The sequence below is a fragment of the Chiloscyllium plagiosum genome, unplaced genomic scaffold (genome assembly GCF_037043375.1).
Source record: "Chiloscyllium plagiosum isolate Xiang-an unplaced genomic scaffold, Cpla_swu_hap1 HiC_scaffold_10, whole genome shotgun sequence".
Taxonomy (NCBI): Eukaryota; Metazoa; Chordata; class Chondrichthyes; order Orectolobiformes; family Hemiscylliidae; genus Chiloscyllium; species Chiloscyllium plagiosum.
In genome coordinates this window covers 8,355,974-8,380,069 of record NW_028270148.1, presented here as the reverse complement: position 1 = coordinate 8,380,069, position 24,096 = coordinate 8,355,974, and the positions used below count along the sequence as shown (strand labels likewise).

General features: G+C 41.7%; 1 protein-coding gene and 1 long non-coding RNA gene across 11 annotated transcripts in view; one reads left to right on the top strand and one right to left on the bottom strand.

The window, feature by feature from the left end:
* The window catches only part of LOC148148903 (uncharacterized), a 56,533-nt gene extending 44,430 nt beyond the window's left edge, over positions 1 to 12,103 (top strand). For 8 of the 10 annotated variants that reach the window (XM_087991104.1, XM_087991100.1, XM_087991099.1 and 5 more), the window contains 5 exons: positions 412 to 529; positions 1,928 to 2,068; positions 3,805 to 3,930; positions 8,815 to 8,911; positions 11,578 to 12,103. In XM_087991104.1, coding sequence (XP_087847230.1) covers positions 423 to 529; positions 1,928 to 2,068; positions 3,805 to 3,930; positions 8,815 to 8,893 — 453 coding nt within the window. In that variant the 5' untranslated portion in view covers positions 412 to 422 and the 3' untranslated portion in view covers positions 8,894 to 8,911; positions 11,578 to 12,103. The remainder of the gene's footprint in view (positions 1 to 411; positions 530 to 1,927; positions 2,069 to 3,804; positions 3,931 to 8,814; positions 8,912 to 11,577) is intronic. The other 2 variants (XR_015758346.1, XM_087991106.1) reach the window with 2 other exon arrangements.
* Positions 1 to 24,096, bottom strand: part of LOC148148902 (uncharacterized) — a 47,647-nt gene that overhangs the window by 5,334 nt on the left and 18,217 nt on the right. The gene's annotated exons all lie outside the window — the stretch shown is intronic.

Here is a 24,096-nt window from a genome sequence, read left to right as displayed (position 1 = left end):
GATGAAGGAGCGTCGCTCCGAAAGCTAGTGTGCTTCCAATTAAACCTGTTGGACTATAACCTGGTGTTGTGTGATTTTTAACTTTGTACACCCCAGTCCAACACCGGCATCTCCGAATCATTTTTAACAGTGTACTTTCCCATGTATTTCCAGACGAATTGATAGTTATTGTGCGTATGTGTGTGAGAGAGAGAATGAGAGAAATGGGTTTGAGAGATAATAGATTAGAATTTCGAGTCGAGTATGTCTTATTTCCAAGAAAGATTGAAGGGCGAACTTTGATCCTTTTATTCCGTCACCCCACATTCCCCCCAAAGTGGACTTCCCTAATTTTTCAGCCAGGACACAGGTCGGAACCCATTCAGCCGAGTGAGAGACCCTGAGGTAACGCCTTTTTGTGTTGGATTTCAGGACCCGACGCAATGATGATCCGGCTCAGCTCCCACTTCCTGACGCTTTTCGCTCTTCTGAATGTGTTCTGCTCCCGCACATCGGGGTTCGCGGCCCTCGGAACCTACTCCCACCTGGGGTAAGTTCACTCCCCCCTTTCTCTCCAGCTTCCAAAGGCACTCAATTCCATTTCAATCCCCCACCCCCACCCGCCCCATTAACTTTCTTTGTCTAAAAGTCCTGAACTAATGTGGGCAATCCTACATTATTGTAGATTTGAAAATATAGCATTGAGCTGTACAGAGAGCTGTCGTGGTAGGGGAGGGAGGAGGTTTGTGGGGAGGTGGCTCATTCTGTAGATTTAAGGCTGAGATAGATTCTTGTGTGATGTGGTGCTGGAAAAGCACAGCGGGTCAGGCAGCATCCGAGGAGCAGGAGAATCGACGTTTCGGGCAAAAGCCCTTCATTATGAAGATGGATTCTTGACCAGTTAGGTCAAGGGTTACCGGAAAGGAGCAGGGAAGTGAGGAGCATGGAATGAGCAAAATGGTAGAGCAAACTCGCGGGGCTGAATGGCCTACTCCTGTTCCTATTTCTGATGGGCTCATCTGCAATCTCGATTGTACATTGCAGGATGTAGCACTTACTTGGGGGTGGGATGGCTGGCTCAGCCTCAAGTCCAGAGCTTTGCTATGACAACACGCGCTGTTGGGGGTGGGGAGCGGGGAGGATTCGCTGATGATGATCACAATTTCCAGAGTATTTCATTTCATTTCGCCTGATATTAATCCATCACATTAAGTGCGTATATAATGTTCATAAATAATTATGGCCTCCATACCGAATAAAATTGTACACAAAGTTTGTGAGAAGATTTGTCGCTCGGGTGCTCGTTGCTGTGGTTCTGTTCGCCGAGCTGGAAGTTTTTGTTGCAAACGTTTCGTTCCCCTGTCTAGGTGACATCCTCAGTGCTTGGGAGCCTCCTGTGAAGCGCTTCTGTGGTGTTTCCTCCGGCATTTATAGTGGCCTGTGTTAGGGGATGCCCCGACTGTCCTGGGTGAAGAGAAGGGCATCCATCCGATTGAGATTTTCGCTGTTTATTGCGAACGGCTTCCTTTAGTCTGTCCCGAATGCTGTTGGAGTAGAAGTGCAGTGATCCTGTGTTGGGCCACGATTAGGTAATTCGAGGTTTGTCCTAATCGGTACGTAGCGGAAATCGTCTGGAAAACTTCAACGATAAAGTAACCAGTGCCTACAGATAGTGACAAAATCACTTGTGCCTCAAATTGCGTACATATTACCCTTTTATACAATTAGTTTCTGTTATTTTGATACTTTTCATAGTTTGGATTGTTGCCATATTTGGTTCTGTCTATGCTGCTTGTCTGCACTGTGGCCACTGAGTTACACCAACACATTGTGAGCCAGCCTTATGCTGTTTATAATCAGACTCATGCTAATTCGTAATCTGACGCCAGTGATGGCTCCATCAAGGCTGACTATAGTTGGACTGACTTTATTTACCTCTGACCTTCAGGCTGCGAAATGCTGTTGGTTTCGATGGACAGTCCAGTGAGGATCAGTCACAATCACCAGTGAGAGCTGATAGTGACATTTATCAAAACCCATCGTCAGACAGCGACAAAGTCTATTACCAGTTGTCCGCAAGCATGCCAAGGTGAGAGAATTACATTGCCAATCCTGCATATTTAAACAAAAAAAAATTCAGAACTGCTCACTATATTGGTCCAGCACAATGATCTACATTAAAACTTAGGAAAAAAAGGCACCTTGGAGCCTGTTCCACGTTCAAACTCAATTTGTGATTGATCTGGTTGCAGCCTTATTTCTCTTGTCTAATTTCCCTCCCCAGCCCTATAACCCTTGACTCCTTTTTGATTTTAAAAAGAAAATCTGTTAGTTCAGAATTGAACATATTCAGTAACTTTGCCTTCAATGCTCATAGGAAGAGAATTCCCAAGAGGTGCAACTGAGAGCAGAATTATCTCCTCATTTGTATCTTAAGCGAAATACATTTTATTTATGAACTGTGCCTCTCCCAAGAAGCACCTCAGAATCTTTTCCAAGAAGATTTCCTCCCTTTCCACTGACATCCAGTGAGTACAGGCCCAACCTTTATGCCTAATGCAATCTCTTATTCCCATTAATGTTGAGCACATGACTTCTCAGTAGCCATACTGCTTAGGCAAGTGCTGGTGTGTGTTTGAATGGTTTATAAATGTCCATCACTATGTTAGGGAGCAAGTTAGTTGAATTGTTCAAAATTATGAAGGTTTTTAAAAGCTTAAGAGTGAAGAAACCGTTTGATGGAAGGTTTGATAACCAAAGTGCACCAGTTTAAGGTAATTGGAAAATATGGTTTCTCATGTGCTGCAGATTGTCCTGATCCAGCATATGCTACGGAATATGAAGGATTCCATACTGACTTTCAAAAAGAAAGCATAAAAAAGATGCAGGATGATAGAGATAGAGTGGGGCAATTAGATAGCCCTTTGAAAGATAGTCTAGCATTGGCTGAATGGTCTCTGTCTGTGATGTCAGACTCTATGACTCAGTGTTTTGATATGGCAACTGTATTGATGAATATTTCCCCAAATTTTTAATTTTAATTGAATCTAAAGGGTGTTCCATTTGAACAAAGATCAAGAGTAAGCCACTTGAGAAAGTCTCTTCAAGCCTGCTCTGCCATTTTATAAGATCATGGTTGATCTGGTTTTAACTCAACTCTGTATTCCTACACATCATCAATAACCTTTCATCCCCTGGCTAATTAAGCATTGATCTACCTCTGCCTTCAGAATGTTTGAAGACTCTGCATCCATTGCCCTTTAAGGAATTGAATTCCAAAGACTCCTAATCTTCTTCGAGGAAAAATATGTTTCCTCATCTGTCTTAGCTGAGCAACACCCTATTTTAAAACTATTACTCCCAGTTCCACCTGACAAGAGGAAACTCCTTTCAATGTACAACTGGTCAAGTCACCTTAAGATCTTTTATGTTTCAACTAAGTCACTACTGACTTTCTCCAGAGGATACAGATCTAGTCGATTTAACTTTTCCTCCAAAGCAACCTACTCATTCTAGGTCTTAGTCTTGTAAACCTTTTCTGAGCTGCTTCCAATGCATTAGCATCCTTAAGCACCCTGACTAGCACTGGACCCAATACTCTAGATGTGATCCTACCAATGCTCTGTATAACTGAAGCATAATCTCCTTTCCATTCCGAATTTAATCATGGTTTCAGCCACTTAAAACGTTTCCATTAGAATTCTTCTGTTATCATGTGTAACGTACTTCTGAGGTCAGGGAGCAGGCATATTGAATCTTTTTAACTGAATCATGTGCTTGGCCTGAACATTTTAGACTGAAGATGCTTTTGTTTCTGATAACCAGAACCCAGGATGAGCAGAACGCAAGCAAACGTCACGTTGATGCGGAATTCCACAATACGTACATGAATGCAATGTTGAAGAAGGCATTGGATGACTTTATCAAAATGCTGGTAAATGGAGAGATAAGGTACTTTAAACACATTTGGAGCAATGACAAGGTTATAGAATATAGAACATAGAACAATACAGCACAGAACAGGCCCTTCAGCCCTCGATGTTGCGCTGACTGTGAACTATTCTCAGCTTGTCCCAAAATCATCCATGTGCTTATCTGAGGATTGTTTAAATCTCCCTAATGTGGCTGAGTTAACTACATTAGCAGGTAGGGCATTCCACGCCCTTACCACTCTCTGCACAAAGAACCTGCCTCTGACATCTGTCTTAAATCTACCAACCCTCAATTTGTTGTGATGCCCCCTCGTACACACTGAAGTAATCATTCTAGGAAACAGACTTTCACTGTCTACCCTATCTAATCCTCTGATCATCTTGTATGTCTCTATCAAATCCCCTCTTAGCCTTCTTCTTGCCAATCAGAACAGGTTCTAGTCTCTCAGCCTTTCCTCATAAGACCTTCCCTCCAGACCAGGCAAAATCCTGGTAAATCTCCTCTGCACTTTTTCCAATGCTTCCACACCCTTCCCAAAATCTCGGGACCAGAACTGTACACAATATTCCAAGTGTAGCCGCATCAGCGTTTTGTATAGTTGCAGCATGATGTTGCGGCTCCGGAACTCAATCCCTCTACGAATGAAACCTAACACACTGTATGCCTTCTTAACAACACTATCCTCCTGGGTGCAACTTTTAGGGATCTATGTACATGGACTCCAAGATCCCTCTGCATATGCAGACTACCAAGAATCTTTCCATTGACCCAGTACTCTGCCTTGCTGATGCCCAAAGTGCATCACCTCACATTTAGCTGCATTGAACTCCATTTGCCACCTCTCAACCCAATTTTGCAGTTTATCCAAGTCCCCCTGCAACCTGTACCACTTTTCCACACTGTCCACTACTCCACCAACTTTAGTGTCGTCTGCAAATTTACGAATCCATCCACCTATGCCTGTGTCTAAGTCATTTATGAAAATGACAAACAGCAGTGGTCCCAAAACAGATCCTTGTGGCACACCAGTAGTAACCAGACTCCAGGCTAAATATTTTCCATCAACCACCACTCGCTGCCTTCTTTCAGAAAGCCAGTTTCTAATCCAAACTGCTAAATTACCCTCAATTTCATGCCTCTGCATTTTCTCCAACAGTCTACCATGTGGAACCTTATGAAAGGCTTTCCTGAAGTCTATGTATACCACGTCAATTGCCCTACCATTATCTACATGCTTCGTCACCTTCTCAAAATACTCAATGAGGTTTGTGAGACACGACCTGCCCTTGATGAAACCATGTTGACTATCTGAAATCAAATTGTTGTTTGCGAGATAATTATAAATCTTATCTCTTATAATCCTTTCCAAAACCTTTCCTACAACAGAAATAAGGCTCACTGGTCTACAATTACCTGGCTCATCTCTATGCCCTTCTTGAACAAGGGCACAACATTTGTAAGGCTCCAGTCCTCTGGTACCAAACCTGTAGACAATGACGACTCAAACATCAAAGCCAAAGGCCCTGCTATCTCCTCCTAGCTTCCCAGAGAATCCTCGGATAAATTCCATCTGGCCCAGGGGACTTGTCTCCTTTCACTCCTTCTAGAATTGATAACTCCTGGTCATAACTAACCTAGATCCTTTCTAGTCTAATATCTCATACCTCATTCTTCTCCTCTACAATATTCTCCTTTTGCTTAGTGAAAATGACCAGAATGTGCCTCAAGAGTCCATAAGCCCAGATCAATGCAAATCTGTCCTGTGTATGCATGGTATAAACATTGTGTTGAGAAACAACCATGACACAGGTTACTTGATCTAACCCAATATGTGTTTGCCCTGCACACACCATATATTCAATTTCTCAACTTAAAACACTCATAATCTCTGCTATTGTCACGTCCTTGGTTGTTGCATTACATAGCCTTGCAAAACCAGATATAGTCTCTCTATCCAAAGCCTCTCATATTCAATTCAACATGTAAGACATGGTTCAATGGAGTGTTGAAGGGATGCTACACTGTTAGGCGTTCTGTCATTTAATATCCCCAGATAGATGTAAAGATCCACTGACCCTATATGAAAATGGTGGGGGATTTCTCTGTGCCTTGACCAATATTTCTCCTTCAACCAGCATTCATTATCTCACTGCTGCTAGTGGGTCCGTGGTATTGGAAATTGGTAAACATATCTTTCCTTATATTAGTACTTCATCTTAAAGCTACTTAATTGGCTGTGAAGTCCTTTGGAAGGTCTTGAGTTTGTTAAAGATGGGAAGTAAATCATGCTCTTCCTAGTTGTTTCATACATGTTTGTCAGTGGCACTACCATTCATTACTATCCCTGCAGAGACCAGCAACCTTAAAACAATTCACCCTTTCCGTTAATGGAGAAAAGGGTGATAAATACTTTTTCATATTTTAAGATCTTTCTCTGTAACAATCAGACTAAAAGCGTTATCAGCTAAACACTATTATTGTAGTAAACTTATACTGTCAACTACAGAACAGAAAATTTCCCCTTTACTGTCGACAAAAGAAAAATTCACTTCACAACTACATATAACTCTGCCCTTAAGTATGCAATCAGTTTTCCCAGATCCAGACCGAAATTGATCCTTAGATTGCAAATGCTTGCTTCCTTTGGTTCCTTTTATTTCCCAGCCAGGTACCTTTTTAACCCAAGAACTATCCAAAGTTTGTGCAAAGATTTGTAGCTCGGGTGCTCGTTGTTGTGGTTCTGTTCGCCGAGCTGGAAGTTTTTGTTGCAAACGTTTCGTCCCCTGGCTAGGCGACATCATCAGTGCTTGGGAGCCTCCTGCGAAGCGCTTCTTTGATGTTTCCTCCGGTGTTTATAGTGGTCTGTTCCTGCCGCTTCCGGTTGTCAGTTTCAGCTGTCCGCTGTAGTGGTTGGTATATTGGGTCCAGGACGATGTGTTTGTTGATGGAGTTTGTGGATGAATGCCATGCCTCTAGGAATTCCCTGGCTGTTCTCTGTCTGGCAAGGTATACCTATACAAGGTATTCGCCAAAAACGGATACCCGCGCAACTTCATCAACAGATGCCTAAGAGAAAGACCACAGAACGAGGACATACCACAACCAAAAGGATGAGCCACACTACCATACATCAGGAGCATCTCAGAACTGACAGCCAGACTACTGCGACCCCTAGGACTCATAACGGCACACAAATCAACAGCCACGCTCAGACAACTCACCAGAACGAAGGACCCGATACCCAACATGAGCAAAACTAAAGTAGTGTACAAAATACCATGCAAAGACTGCAAAAAACACTATATAGGACAAACAGGAAGACAGCTAACAATCCGCATACATGAACATCAACTAACCACGAAACGACACGACCAGCTATCCTTAGTAGCCACACACGCAGACAACAAGCAACATGAATTCGACTGGGACAACACTACTATCATAGGGCAAGCCAGACAGAGAACAGCCAGGGAATTCCTAGAGGCATGGCATTCATCCACAAACTCCATCAACAAACACATCGACCTGGACCCAATATACCAACCACTACAGCGGACAGCTGAAACTGACAACCGGAAGCGGCAGGGACAGACCACTATAAACCCCGGAGGAAACATCAAAGAAGCGCTTCGCAGGAGGCTCCCAAGCACTGATGATGTCGCCTAGCCAGGGGACGAAACGTTTGCAACAAAAACTTCCAGCTCGGCGAACAGAACCCCAAGAACTATCTCTTATGATTACTTTTCCTGGAGGTTCTCCATCTGGCATAGGCCAGGCAAATCTTCCATCCTTGTTGCAAATCCTTCATACATTGTTCCTTTCAATCTGAGCATGAGCACCACTCTGTTTCTGTAGAGTGAACCAGACAGACTATCAAATTTTATTCATTCCGTCCCCCAGATCCTAATGAAGCGATTGTGATTTTCTCAGGGATAGTTCTAAAACTGAGCCCGTCCTCAAAGCCCAACTCCATGATACTGTGAATCACACTGACCTTGTGATTGCTGATTCGCCACATTGAGACCCCAAATTGCTTATCATGAAATTAAATTAAAACATAAGTGTTTGCAACTTCACAATCTGACCATGTTCCAGGGATTTCAGAGATTATAAATCTAATTAATGTAAACAGGACTGTTGCTGCCATTGGTTCATGCGTGAATGTTTCCCACCTTCTTTCCAATAAAACAACTTACATCTCCCGATAATCTCTAACACACATTTCATCCCATCTTGTTGTTGGACAGGGTTAGGAAAAGTTCCAAAGCCCCTTTCATTTTACCTTAGATTAAAATATAAGTAAAGGTAAAGTCACCATTGTCTTATTGGTGTACTTTCCCCTTAGAGAGAGAACTGATGGTGGTTTAACCTGAGGGTCACAATGCCTCAGGTGAGGAGAGAGTTTGAGAAGAAGCATTGTTCATAGTAACTTCAGCAGGTGTGGGAATTAAACCCACACTGTTGGAATCATTTTACATTGCAAACGACCTATCCAGCCAACCAAGCTAACCCACCCACAAAATCAAAAGCTATAACAATCTCATTAAACTTCATGTCTAACGTTTGGAAGAATAATATGGACACTCAAGTCCTGAAGTCTGAGCAATCCTCCTGCTGCCAAATTTGATCTCAAAACATGTGCACGAAACCTAAGCTTAAGTGTGCTTGTTCCAGTTTAAGCAATGCACTTGCTAATACATTTCAGAAGTGGGCTTCTTAATAGAGTAGAACTTAGCATTGAATTCTTTTTGTATATTTTTCTTCTAGATTTCCAACTGAATTGATTCAACACTTACTTTTATGTAATGATTCAATGCCTTTCAAGAGTTAAAGGTAACAAATCCAGGTAATAGAAAGAATTATTGTTCTCAGTATGGTGAACAACTCTTTCTAATTTTCCAGCAGCCAGCAAGATCCAAACTCAGCTGATACCTTAGACAACCCCTCGCCTGTTGAAAATTATGTCAGTGATGCGATTTAGAGTCAGCTTCAAGATTAGGTAGGTATAGATTCTCCCACCGGGATACATGTGAAAGTCCTGGATAATTTTCAGTAAGTGCAATTGTAGTTAGTGAGTATTCATTTGCATTAAAACAAACTATCAGTTTCTCACAGGTTTGGTCAGTACAGTATGGCAAAGGAGTTTTTTCTGTTCTGTAACTTCCTGCAGGTACGATATGGTTTATCATCTGGCAGATTGCCTTAATAACTCATTTGTTCACGAATGTCCTGTCAAAAAGGAAATCCAGCATCCATTCCCAGTCTGACTTAAACATACTAGTGTGGTTAATAAGCCACTCAGTTGTATTGGAATAATGGTTCAAGAAGAAGGTGCACTAATATTTTCCAAAGACATCTAAAGACTCAAAATAAATGCTGATCTTGACAGTGACACCCACATCCTGAGAATCAATTAAAAAGAGAACAGTTCCATTCATTGAAATGGGTTTGCAATCTGTGTGATGATGCATCTGGAAATAAAATTCTGTTCACAATGCTCTGGAAATAACAATATTTTATCAAAGCTACTTTAGAGAGACTTTTTGTAGATAAAAGGATAAATTCATCAACCTCATGCTCTGAGCTGAGAGCTATGGTAAAAGGGAATATGAGTCACAACCACAGATACAATAGGGTAGATGTATTACTGGATGTATTCTCTCTGAATGCCATGCTTGAAGGTGCTTAATGCAATGTACAGTTTCCTCTGGAATAGACTGTAGTTACTCCTGTCAGATATTTTGCTATAAAGTAAATGAGAAGTGATGAAGCATTTTTCTCAAGTGGTCTGTATCAGTGAGTAATGTTCAGGTTGGACTATGTTTGGGAAATATTATAGAATTAAAATTAAAGGTTTCATCATTGTGATATTTCCGACTAATATCCCCATACACATTTGCAGTCAATGCCTTACTTTCCTGAGATTTATTGTGAGCAGTGGCAGACTTAAAAGTGACCTGATTTTAGAGAGTAGGACTCCATCAATTTGACATTTTCATTTAATATTTCATGGGACGTGAGCATCCCAGGCAAGGCCACCAATTGTCACCCTTCTCTGGGTGCCTTGAGCTGAGTGACTTGGGAGGCCACTTCAGAGCCAACTGTATTGCTGTGAGTCAGGAGTCACATGTAGCCTGGACCATGCAAGGATGGTAGATTCCCTTCCCTAAAGGGTGTTACTGAAACAAAGCTTTTGTGACAGTTGATAATTTCATGGTCACCGTTACTGTGATGAGTTTCCAATTCCAGAATATTTAGTTAATTGAATTAAATTTCCCCCAACTGTTGTGGTTGGGATTTGAATCCATATCTGCAGAGCATTAACATAGATATCAAGGTTACCAGTCCAGTGACATTACCATGCCACCATTTTCTATTCCTGCCTTGGCTAATTAAATCTATCAAAGTACCTCCTCTGGAGAGCCAATTGAATGACAATTTTTTTTTGAAGTGTAAAATTATTTGCTTTTCTTTCCCTTTATTTAACAAAGTATTTGTTGATTACTCAGTCTGTCATCTGTTCCGTTGCTGTTTCTAGATTAAAGGGGGGTCATTTTAATCTTTCTTCAAGGCAAGTGGAAGCAGTTAGATGTTCTGTACCATTTTTAAATGCTGCTAAATTTACAATTGATAAATAAAATGTGGAAAGAAATTGACCAGGATATAAAATGACTCGCCAACCAGATTGCATCAGTCCCCTGATGGATGGGCCAGATTAAAGATTTCCATCTTGCCTCTCCCAACCAAATGTAAACCAAATAGTTGCAAGTGAGCTTGGCCACACTTGCCTTAAAAAGCAGATTGTGAAATGAATACCTAGAAGATTTGTGGGTTCAATTCCTGCTCTAGAGACTGGAGCACGCAAACTCGGCAATGTTCTTGATGCAATATTAAGGGAGTACATATTAAAAGGGGTTGTCATATTAAAAGGGGTTCCCTGCTGTAGTGATTCTACTGAAATCAGCTAGGTAGACCTCTTGGAATATGTGTTCCCTGATTGGGGCTGTTATTCTGGTCCAAACAGGGAACCCGGCTGACAGATATAAACAGGAATGTCAGGGGCTCTGTTCACTGAGAGCTGGCATGAGAAAGCTAGTATATCAAGTACTATGTACATAGAGTCATAGAGATGTACAGCATGGAAACAGACCCTTCGGTCCAAACTGTCCACGCCGACCAGATATCCCAACCCAATCTAGGCCCACCTGCCAGCCTCCATATCCCTCCAAACCCTTCCTATTCATATACCCATCCAAATGCCTCTTAAATGTTGCAATTGTACCAGCCTCCACCACATCCTCTGGCAGCTCATTCCATACACGTACCTACATGTCAATAAAGGGGGGCTTTGTGAAAGGATATGACTTCTATAGAGTTGTTTTACCTGCCCTCTCTTAGGTAGAGGTAAATTACCCAGTGGAAGAACAGTAGAGAAGAGGGAGAATTCTTCCTTGTACCTTGGACCAAAATGTATCATTGTCAAGAATTTAAATCAAGTTGTAATTTATTTGAGTTAATAAGGCCAAAATTAACATAATGTTTCTCAAAGATTTCTTATTGAAATGGACAGTAAAGGGAGGGGGCTGCAATATCACTGAATGTATTGAGTCTCTGACTCGAGAAAGACATACACTGTCTAATAGCTGCTCTTTCTGTTTTAAATAGAATCTCTGAAGACCTCCGAATTATTGAGCTGAAAACTACATACAGCCTTTTTCCTTTATTAATCAGGAGAGAATGCATCAGACTCCAAAGCTAGTATGTTGTGTAGTGAAAGTCTTGGTGACCTATTTAGTTCCTTGTAAATGAGAGTCACTGTTCATTCACTATAAATAACATCTTTTTTGGTCAACCTTTGTCTAAAAGTTGTATATATCTATTAAATATATATTGACAATGTTACTCTTCTATACTGCCCTGAGGAGAAAGTGAGGACTGCAGATGCTGGAGATCAGAGGTGAAAATGTGTTGCTGGAAAAGTGCAGCAGGTCAGGCAGCATCCAAGGAGCAGGAGAATCGATGTTTTGGGCATGAGCCCTTCTTCAGGGCCTTAACCCCTAATAAATGTATTGAATGCAGATGTGAAAGACACACTGTATTAACTTATGTTGTAAGCGTACCCATTACACTCAAGGCTGTTAATGAGTTATCTCAATTGTTCTCACTTCTGGACTATAAACTTTGAATTATATCTCTGGTGTATTAAGTCGTATATAATTTGTTTCCCTTTGTCTTACTCTAGTTGCAAGGGAAGCCTTTATGTCAAAGGGACCCAATACAAAGGGATGAAATTTGTGTTATTTGCTTAAAACTTACCAGCTGGTGGATTGCATTCAGTTTTGAGGGAGCACCTCAGGAAGGAGACATTGGCCTTGCAGGGGCTGCAGTGCAGATTCACAGTTGTGGTAGTGTCCCTACTTCTTAGGTCTGGGTCAAGTCCCACCCATTCCAGAGATATGTCTGAACAAATGGATTGAAACTATCGAGTACGAACATAAAAGGAGTTAAACTCTGAGGAAAGGTTTGCGGCTTTTGGAATATTGATTGAAAAGTGCAATATCAAGTCAACATAAAGTGACAAATATTCACTGGTGCATAACATGTGTAAAAAGGCTCAACAGAATGATTGTTGTCAAAGTAACAACAAAGTAACAATTGTCAAAGTAAGGTTGCGACTACAGGTCACAAATTCATTACAGAACAGACAGAGGCCATTCAGACCATCACATCTGCATTGGCTCTCTTTACTGATTTAACTTAAAGTTAATCTACTTTTCCCTGTAGCTCTGCAAATTGTTTCTATCTATAAATAACATAGAAAAGTACAGTACAGAACAGGCCCTTTGGCCCACGATGTTGTGACGAGAATTAATCCTAATTTAAAATAAAATAATCTAATGTAATCACCCCTCAATTCACTGCTATCCATGTGCATGTCCACCAGTTGCTTAAAGTTACTTAATGACTCTGCTTCCACCACCACCGCTGGCAATACATTCCGTGCGTTCACAGCTCTCTGCGTAAAGAACCTACTTCTATTGTCTCTGCTATACCTTCCTCCTAACACCTTAAAACTATAAGCCCTTGTGGCAGTCAATCCTGCCCTGGGGAAAAGTCTCAGGCTATCAACTCTATCTATGCCTCTCATTATCTTGTACACCTCGATCAGGTCACCTCTCTTGCTCCTTCTCTCCGGAGAGAAAAGTCCAAGTTTAGTCAACCTCTGTTCATAAGTTAGGCCCTCCAGTCACGGCAGCATCTCAGTAAACCTTCTTTGCACCTTCTCCAAAGCCTCTGTATCTTTTCTATAAGAGGGCGACCAGAACTGGACACAATATTCCAAGTGTGGTCTCACCAGGGTTTTATCGATTTGCAGCAAAACCTTGCAGCTCTTAAATATGATCCCCCTGTTAATGAAAGCTAAAACACTATATGGTTTCTTAACAACCCTATCCAATTGGGTGGCAACTTCAACGGATCTATGTACTTGAATACCTCTGTTCCTCCACACTGTCAAGAATCCTGTCTTTAATTATATATTCAGCATTCAAGTTATTTCTTCCAAAATGCAGAACTTCGCACTTATCCATCTGCTATTTCTCAGCCCAGCTCTGCATCCTGTCAATATTGTACTGCAGCCTACAAGACCCCTCAATACTATCAACGGCGCGTCCAACCCTTGTGTCATCGGCAAATTCTCTAACCCACCCCTCAACTTCCTCATCCAAGTCATTTATAAAAACTACAAAGAGCAGAGGCCCAGGAACAAATCCCTGCGGGTCACCACTCACCACCGACCTCCAGGCAGAATGCTTTCCATCTACAACCACTCTCTGCCATTTGTCAGCCAACCAATTCTGAATCCAGATAGCCAAATCTCCCTGTATCCCATATGTCCTGACTTCATGAATGAGCTTACCATGGGGACCCTTAAGAAATGCCTTGCTGAAGTCCATAGACACCACATCCACTGCCTGAACTTTGTTAACCTGTCTCGTCCCCTCCTCAAAGAACTCAATAAGATTTGTGAGGCACGACCTGCCCCTCACAAAGCCATGCTGACTGCCTTTAAACAAAGATCTTCACCACCAGCTTAGCAACCTCCTTTCTCGCTTCCCGGATAAATCTGGTCTGGTCCTCAGCTCTTATCAATTTTAATGTTTGCCAAAATTTCTGGCACATCAACTTCCTCTATCTCGATCTGTTCAAGTCTGTTACCCTCATTCACAACAAGGCTGCATTCGGTCCAGAGTGGCATCAAGGGGCCCTAGCAAAACTGTAATCAATTGGTATCAGGGAGCAAACTCTCCAGTGGTTGGAGTCATACTTGACACATACGAAGATGGTTGTCGTAATTGGAAGACAGTCATCTAAGCTCCAGGACATCTCTGTAGGAGTTCCTTAGGGTAGTGTCCTACGCCTAACCATCTTCAGCTGCTTCATCATTATAAGGTCAAAAGTGGGGATGTTCGCTAATGATTGCACAATGTTCAGCACCAATGGCAACTCCTCAGATACTGAAGCAGTCTATGTTCAAATGCAACAAGATCTGGACAATACCTAGACTTAGGCTGAGAAGTGGCAAGTAACACTCATGTCACACAAAGGCGAGGTTGTGACTATTACCATGCTATGACAATCTAAACACTACCCCATGACATTCAATGGTATTATCATCACTGAATCTCCCATTTTCTCAATCCTGGGGCTTATCATTGAACAGAAACTCAACTCACCACATAAACACAGTGGCTACAAGAGCAGGTCAGAGGCTAGGAATACTGCGCCGAGTAACTCACCTCCCGGTTCCCCAAAGCCCGTCCACCATCTACAAGGCATAAGTCAGGAGTGTGATGGAACACTCTCCACCTGCCTGGATGGGTGCAGCTTTAACAACACGCAAGGCATTTGACACTATCCATAATCATCTACCCCCATCACATTCAGTTGCAGCAATGTGTACTATCTACAAGATGCACTGCAGAAATTCACCAAAGATTCTTAGACATCACCTTCCAAACCCATGACCAAGGACAAGAATAATGACCAAGGATATGGGAACACCACCAACTACAATTTTGCCTTTAAGCTACTCACCATCCTGACTTGGAAATATATCTCCATTCCTTCACTGTTTCTGGATCAAAATCCTAGAATTCCCTCCTGAAGGGCATTGTGGGTCAACCCACAGCAGGTGGACTGCAGAAGTTCAAGAAGGCAGCTAACCCCCACTTTCTCAAGGGCAACTAGGGATGAGCAATAAATGCTGGGCCCAGCCAGCGACACCCACATCCCATAAGTGAATTGAAAAAAAACACTGTTCCACATTGCTGAGTAGTCCAACATTTATTGTCCATCCCTTTGGAAGTTTTTCAGCTGTGAGCTGCAGATTTTGCTTAGCAGCCATTATCTGCAACTGCTGATTTTCATTCTTCCCATTGTATTAGCCTCCAACCTTCATTTGTCATTTACCTGGCACCTCACAGGTTTGATCCTCTCCTTCTGCTGTCATCATTCTAGCTGTCACAAATTATTCAGACCTGATGGTGCCAATATTTTGTTTGGTATAGATTGACTCATCAAGATCAACTTCTCTCCATCTTTATAGGCTTCCCTTGCTTCTTCCTAGTCAAACACTTATACACAAATGCACTCTGTTTCTGAAGTTAGAGTACTGTTTTCCTCACACTGAACATCTTTCTTTTCTTTTATGTGGTGCCCTTGACAGTATGCACATCCTGTACTCTGGCTTTAATCTTTCTACTGGCCTTCTGAAAATACTTAATTGTTATTATTGCTTGGCCTGGTATATCATAACACAGTGCCTCTCCCTGATTTCTGTACCCAAAATGTCACTCTTTCTGGTGAACACTGAAACAAAATATTCTTTTGGAACCCTATCTCCATCCTCTGGCTTCATGCACAAATTAATATAGTGTTCCTTGATGGATCATTCTGTTTCTCTAGCTATATTTTTATCCTTAATGTACTTGTAAAATAACTTAGGATTTTCTGTTACTTTACCTTCTAATACTCTTTCCTGCATCCCTTTTCCTCTCCTAATTTCCTTTCTAAAATTCCCCTTGCTCTTCCATATTTCTTTCAGTCTTTCCCTGTTTTGAGCCCTTGGTATCTGCCAAAAGTCTCCTTTTGTCTATAGATCTTGAATATCCATGGATTACTGAATTTGTTGATCCCACCCTGTATTTTTATTGGAAGACTCTGGGGCTTTGCTCGCCCTATTTCAATCTTGAATGCTTTCTACTGCTCTGACATAAGCATCCGAAAACCATCTATTCCCACTCCACTCTGGCTACATCATAACTGATCTAATTAAAATTGGCCTTACCTAGTCTAGAACTTTGATCTCACGCACATCCTTGTCCATGAATCTATTGCATTAAAGGGAAAATAATCTATGTTCATAAGGAAATTTTGAAAGAGCATATAAGCATCAAAATGGATCATTTATCCTATTTTCCAAACAATATTCATTATGGACACTCAAACCCAGTGACATATTACAGCGAGTTTAATTCTTATAACGTCTGAATTAACTTATGTGGTTGAAAGTTCTTTCCTTTAAAACTTTCTGCATACTTATCAAATGTGATTCTCTGCAGCTCTCACTGAGAAACTATAATGCAAGTTAACCCATTGGCTTTTCTCAGTGAATATCAAGAGAAACTTAGGGTGTCCCCCAGTTCTGCTCCTTAGATTGCTAAAAAAATTATTTCCTCCCTGAAGATTTCAATGAACTCACTGCCCTTCTCTAGGTTTCAGTTGTTTTTGTTCTGAACTCAAATGGTGAATGTTTCACTTGTTTCTCTGTGTGTCACAGTAAACATCTGAGTGAAAATTTAAAAACAAATTTAACTCCCTAAATAGCTTGCTAGTCGTTTGAATGAAATCACTTGTTTCTTGGAATTATGTTTGAACAGACTCTTAAAATATTACTTTCTTCCATCTTAAATAAAGCCCCTTCACAGGGCTAAAACTAAAGACCATTTAGAGAATACAAATTCTCAAATGATAATATTTTATCTAAGGGAGTCCCACTTTTGATGGTATCATTTTTCAATTGTCCAGAATTAAATATTTAATGAACTTATTAATTGTCCAGAATTAACTAATGCCAATCTCTTGTATGCCGATGCTGCTCCTTTTACAAGGTCATATTGTTCTTGACATTTTTTCAGTGATGTCATAAAAGCAGCAATTCCGAAAGGTTTAGAGTTGAAGGGTTTTATGGCCAATTTGATTATAGCTAACAGATACTGCCTCACACAAAAGGCATTCAAGTCTTTTAAAAAAAAAACTTGTACAATGAAAGTGGAGTGTCCAGTTCTCCCAGCTCTGCTTAACTCTGGTTTGGGTTGGTTTGAGCAAGCAGTTGGTTGTTGTGAAGTTGCTGGACCCAAAGAAGCAGGTCCATGCAGATCCTCCTCTCTCTGACATCTCTCCTGTAGGACCCCATGTTTGGTTTTACTTTTTGGGCTAAGGAGTGTTTATAGGGATTGTTGCAAGTATTTGGAACAGCATCATTAAGTTGGAATTATCTGTTGGGTTTTCAGATAGATTAAGTTATTTTGTATTCCATTCTTTTTTGTTCGTGTTTCATTCAATAATCTTGCTAACAAATTCTGTTTTGTTTAAAACTAAGTGGTTGGGCCAGCTGCATAACTCCTGGGATATCGACTTTACACCTGCTTAAAACAACTGGCAAAGTTATGGTCTGGGCTAATTCCTTCAAATGTTTTGAGGGTGTCTGACCTGGTCCATAACACCTTTCTTTGCCCCATATCCCTGCACTGTATTTCTATCCAAATAAACATCCAATGCCCTCTTGAATGCTTCAATTGCAACTATCTTCACCATATTTTCAGGTAGCGCATTGCATACTCGAAACATGTCTGAATTTTTTTTTCTCACATCACCCTTATTTCATTTGCAAATTGTTTAAAATCTGTGCCCTCTCACTCTTTATTTCTTTATGAGTGGGAACAGCTTCTCACTATCTGTTCTGCCCAACACACACATGATTTACAAAGTCTCCAGCAAATATCCTCTCAGCGTTCTTCTCTCCGAGGAGAGCACTCCCAATTTCTTCAGTCTGGGGACCATGTGGAGTTATGGGGAGATGATGGCTTGTGGTATTATCACTGGACTGTGAATCCAGTGACCCAGATAATGTTCTAGGGACCTGGATTCGAATCCAACCACAGCATATGGTGGAATTCGAATTCAATAACTATCTGGAATTAAGAATGTAAGGACTACTATAAGTCCATTGCTGATTCTCAGAAAAAAACCTTCTGGTCACTAATGCCCTTTAGGAAAGGAAACTGTCATCCTTACCTGGTCTGGCCTACATGTGATTCTAGACCCGATGCAATGTGGTTGACTCTCAACTGCCCTCTAGGCAATTAGGGATGGGCAATAAATGCTGCCTAGTCAGGGATGCCCTCATGTTGTTACAGAATAAAGGAAAAAAATCTACCCACACAACTGAAGTTTCTCATTTCTGGAAGGATTCCTGTAAGTTACTTCTGTACTCTTGCTAATGAATTCATATCTTTCCTCTGATGTGTTGCCTACAACTGTACACAATGATCCTTTGGGTGGCAGTGGGCTCAGTGGTCAGCACAGCGCCAGGGATCCATGTTTGATTCCACCTTAAGACGAATGTCTATGTGGAGTTTGCACATTCTCCCTGTGTCTGTGTGGGTTTCCTCCAGGTAGAACGGTTTTCTGCCTCAGTTCAAAGATGTGCAGGTTGATTGAATTGGCCATGATAAATTGCCTACAGCATCCAGAGATGTGCAAGCTAGATGGACTAGCCATGGTAAATGCAGGCTGACAGGGATAGGGTAGGTCTGTGTGGGATGATCTTCAGAGGATTGGTGTGGACCTGATGGGCTGAATGGCCTGCTTCTACACTGTATGGATTCTATGAGCATCTGAGGTCTAACAAATTGTCTTGTACAAGTTCTATGTCATCTCCTCACTCTTGCACTCTATGCCCCTATTGATAAAGCTGACAACACAGCATGCTTTCAAAATTAGCCTCTCCACCTGTCCTGCCACTTTCAATGATCTGTGCACATATACACCTCTGCCACTCCTGAACCCTTTTACAATTATGTTCTCTATTCTTTATTGTCTTTCAATGTTCTTCTGACCAAAGTGCATCACCTCACATGTTTCTGCACTGAACATCATTTGTCACCTATCCATCCTGACTTACCACTTTGACAGGAGAAAGTGAGGACTGCAGATGCTGGAAATCAGAGCTCAAAATGTGTTTCTGGAAAAGCGCAGCAGGTCAGGCAGCATCCAAGGAACAGGAGAATCGACGTTTCGGGCATGATCCCTTCTTCAGGAATGAGGAGAGTGTGCCAAGCAGGCAAAGATAAAAGGTAGGGAGGAGGTACTTGGGGGACGGGCATTGGAAATGCGATAGATGGAAGGAGATTAAGATGAGGGTGATCGGCCGGAGTGGGGGTGGGGGCGGAGAGGTCAGGAAAAAGATTGCAGGTGAGGAAGGTGGTGCTGAGTTTGAGGGTTTGGACTGAGACAAGGTGGGGGGAGGGGAAATGAGGAAACTGGAGAAATCTGAGTTCATCCCTTGTGGTTGGAGGGTTCCTTGGCAGAAGATGAGGCACTCTTCCTCCAGTCGTCGTGTTGCTTTGGTCTGGTGATGGAGGAGTCTAAGGACCTGCATGTCCTTGGTGGAGTGGGAGGGGGAGTTGAAGCGTTGAGCCAGGGGGTGATTGGGTTGGTTGGTCCGGGTGTCCCAGAGGTGTTCTCTGAAACGTTCCGCAAGTCTCCCCAATATAGAGGCGGCCACATCGGGTGCAGCGGATGCAGTAAATGGTGTGTGTGGAGGTGCAGGTGAATTTGTGGTGGATATGGAAGGATCCCTTGGGGCCTTGGAGGGAAGTAAGGGGGGAGGTGTGGTCACATGTTTTGCATTTCTGCGGTTGCAGGGGAAGGTGCCGGGAGTGGAGATTGGGTTGGTGGGGGTGTGGACCTGACGAGGGAGTCACGGAGGGAGTGGTCTTTTCGGAACGCTGATAGGGGAGGGGAGGGAAATATATCCCTGGTAGTGGGGTCCGTTTGGAGGTGGCGGAAATGACGACGGATGATATGATGAGTTGATATCAGTGAGCCTGACGTTACCATTTTGACAAGTCGTTTTGGAGTTCCACACTGCCATATCTTACAGTTACGATTCTTCACGTTTGGTGTAATTTGCAAACTTTGAAATTTCCCTCTGCTCACCACAATCCAAACTGTTAATATGCATCAGAAACGGTAAGGGTCCCAATACCAACTCCTGAGGAACTCCTCTCCAAACCTTCCTCCTGTCTAAAATATATCCATCGATTGACCCAGTAATTCAAAGTTGCAGTCAGCTATACTAATTCTTCCTTGATGGTCGTCTTTTACAAATCAGAACATGCGTACAATTTCACCTGAATACGTTTGACATTCTATTCCATGCAATGTGTTTTAATAGTTACTCATTCGAAAGTGAACACACATATACTGATCACCAAACTAAGGAAAGCCACAAGAGATTAATTAAATGCTCTAAACCTTGTTTTGGATTGACTTTAGAATGAGGGCATTATTTATCATACTAAGCAGGCACTAACCACATTGAATTATCATCCAACTTATGATTAACATCCAATATAAAGAAATGTGAAAAGGTTAGTGTTGGTGAGGAGAAAATAACAGTTGTACCATGGAAGTGTCAAACAATGCCCACTTTCAATGAAAGATCATCTAACCACGTTCTATTGTTATGAAAGAACAGTTCTGAAGAAAGATCACTGGACCCAACATGTTAACTGTGCTTTGTCTCCACAATTGCTAGCCATGACGTAGAGGTGTCAGTGCTGGACTGTGGTGGACAAAGTTAGAAGTCACCGGGTTATAGTCCAACAGGTTTATCTGAAATCATAAGCTTTCAGATTGCTGTTCTTTTGTCAGGTGAAGTGTTCAAATAAATCTAGGACTATAACCTCCAGTCGTGTAACTTCTGACTTTGTCACAGATGCTGCCAGACCTGCTGAGTGTCTCTAGTAATTTCTACTTATGTTTTTATTGTTATGATCCTAGCTGATGGTCAGACCCCAGAATGAAATCTTGCTTGGTAGATCATATGCTTATTTTTCTTTTGTTCAATTAGTTATTTTAGTTGTCTGTCACTGAAATGTATTCACGTGAGGCTGCAGATTCTTTTCAACAAAGGAATAAAAGTTTATTAAACAAAAGAAGAAATGTTAAGAAGCTTCCTAAATACAAAAGTTGGTTTGCAAAATCTTAAAGACACAGTGAAATTCAAACTATTTCCTGATAATATCCATTGCATGGATTTGAGGCCAGAGAAATTACAATCTTATCTCAACTCTACGATGTTCTACTTAACTGGGTCCTTTCAGTTTATTTACTATAGACTTTGGAAACTACTCAAATCTGTTATCTTAAATTTTCTCAGGTCTAATCACTTGCAAATTGCTAACTACACTTTCCTAGTTTGGAAATTTCACAAAATAAATCCTTCTGCTGAGGTAACTGGTTTCCTGAACTGCCCCGAATTTCGAGGAGAGAAAATAAGTTTGTTTCTACACTCAACACTAATGAATCCTGAACTGATATGATTTTTAAAAATAAGTGTTTAAGGCCGCCAGCATTCTTAAAGATTCATCCCACCCACACAATGTTTGTCTACAACCTCTATTATCAGGGAGAAGGTACAGAAGCCTGAAAACTCTCACCAGCCAGTACCGTAACAGTTTCTACCGCATTGTTGTTAGAATATTGAATGGACTCACAAACTCTGAACATTCGCCTGTACCTGTGTTTTTGTTTTAGCTGCTGTTTATCTGTTATTTACTTATCTATGCTACTTAACTCTGTGATCTTCCTATATTGCTCGCAAGACACTGCCTCGGTCCACGTGATAATAAATTCAATTCAATGAATCGCAATAGAATAATTCCACTACAGTACCATTGTCGAATTAAAGAGAGACAATTAGCGGTGGGTTTAACCTGACAGTCACTGCAGCTCAGGCAAGGGCAAGGTTGAACCTTCATGGTGACCTCAGCCAGTACAGGAATTGGACACATGCTGTTGATGTCACTCAACATAAAGCAGGCACCCAGCTAACTAAGCTCACCAACCCCAATTTTAGTGCATGAGACACCTTCTCCCATGTCCTTAAACCAGCCCCCACACACCAGGCCTTGTTATCATATGATCTGCTCTTACACACTACCCATTGTTAGCCACTAATAGTCCCCATCAGTATACATTCGTTTTCCCAGGCCAACCATTATCCATGTGTCTGTCCAACTGTTCTTCTCTCTCTTTGGGCTCTACCTCCATCTATCACTTACAACATACCACCTGCCCGTCGCCCCCACCCAAACCTTTTGCATTAAAAAGAAACAACTTGTGCCTAGTTACCATTAGTTCTGAAGAAGTGTCACTGGACGCTTTGTGGGCAATATGGTGGCTCAGTGCTGAGTATTACTGCCTCACAGTGCTCGGGGCCCAGGTTTGATTCCAGCATCAGGTGACTATGCGGAGTTTGCACATTCTCCCCGTGTCTGTGTCAGTTTCTTTTGAGTGCTCTGGCTTTGTCCTTCGTCCAAATGTCCAAATATTTGCAGGTTAGGTCAAGTGACCATGCTAAATTGTCCATGGTGTCCAGGGATGTGTAGACTAAGTGATTAGCCATTAGAAATACGGAGTTACAGGGGTTAGGTGAGATGCTCTTTGGAGGGTCAATATGGGCTGAATGGCCTGCTACCATAGTGTAGAGATTCGATGAAATGTTAACTCTGATTTCTCTCCACATTTGCTGCCAGACCTGCTGAGATTTACCAGCAATTTTTGTTTTGTTTTGGAGGTACTAAGATGGATAAGGAAAGTGAAGGTTTGTAGCTCAGGTTGAGGTTTAGGGTGTAGGTTGAACCTACAGCTCAGCGAGCAAACCTACACCCATATGTATAAGGAAAGATTGGATCAAAGAGATAGATTTTAAGGATCATTTTAAATCAGGAAAGAGAGGTAGAAATGTTTATGAAGCACATCCCAGAGCTTAGGAGTTAAAACCATAGCTGCCAAAGGGGAAGTCTTCAAAATTGGGGATAAGCAAGAGACCAGAACTGGAGATACATGAATATCTTGGAGCACTGAGTAGTTTGGATGGTCCTGAGGCCATAGAGGGATTTGGCAACAGAGAGGATAAATTTCAAATTGGTCAAGGAGCCAAGCTCAGTCAGCAAGGTACGGATAGATCAATAGGATATGGTGCAAGCTAATTTAAGGGCAGAAGAGTTGTCAATGAGTTGAGGTTTATGAACTTTAGATGATTTCTGGCCAGCCTAATGTCTATCAGATTCATCAATTTAGAGGTAACACAGACATGTTCCTGTGTATACCACCTTCGGAGGGCAACCAAGAATGGGCAAAAGAAACACCAGCAATCACACCCCAAAATGTATTTTAAAACCAGAACTAGAGATAAGCTTTTCCTCAACACTTGGTGTTCTAAGGAGCTGGTTTCCTGCTCATTGATGTTAACAATCAGTACCATTGTAAACACCAATGGGTCAAAAATTGGGCAATGATGGAGGAACGGTCTCAGGGAGATTACTGATGAAGGGCTTTTACTCGAAACGTCAATTCTCCAGCTCCTCAGATGCTGCCTGACCTGCTGCGTTTTTCCAGCACCACTCTAATCTTGATTCTAATCTCCAGCATCTGCAGTACCCACTTCCGCCTCAGGGAGATTACCATCAAGGCATGATGTCACATACACCCCTCATCAGTTTCATCAAGAACTTTAATATTAGCTGTAGGGAAACTTACTCTCCTCCCCGCCAATGAACCTGTTAGGCAAAGCTAAGCTTCAAAAGAATAATATCTATATCCTTTGCAATTCAAAGGGGACAATTAAGATTTGTCACCCGACATAATTGGAATGATCATTTCCTGTTCAATTTCTCCCCAGACAAAACATGTTTCCAATTATCAGAATTTCAGAAAGGGCAGATAATAATCATGGAAATTAAATGACCATTAGCTTTACATCTGCAGTCAAAAGATTATTAGAACGACGGTAAGGAACAGGAGAATCAAGAATTCCTGTCAATTGGAAAG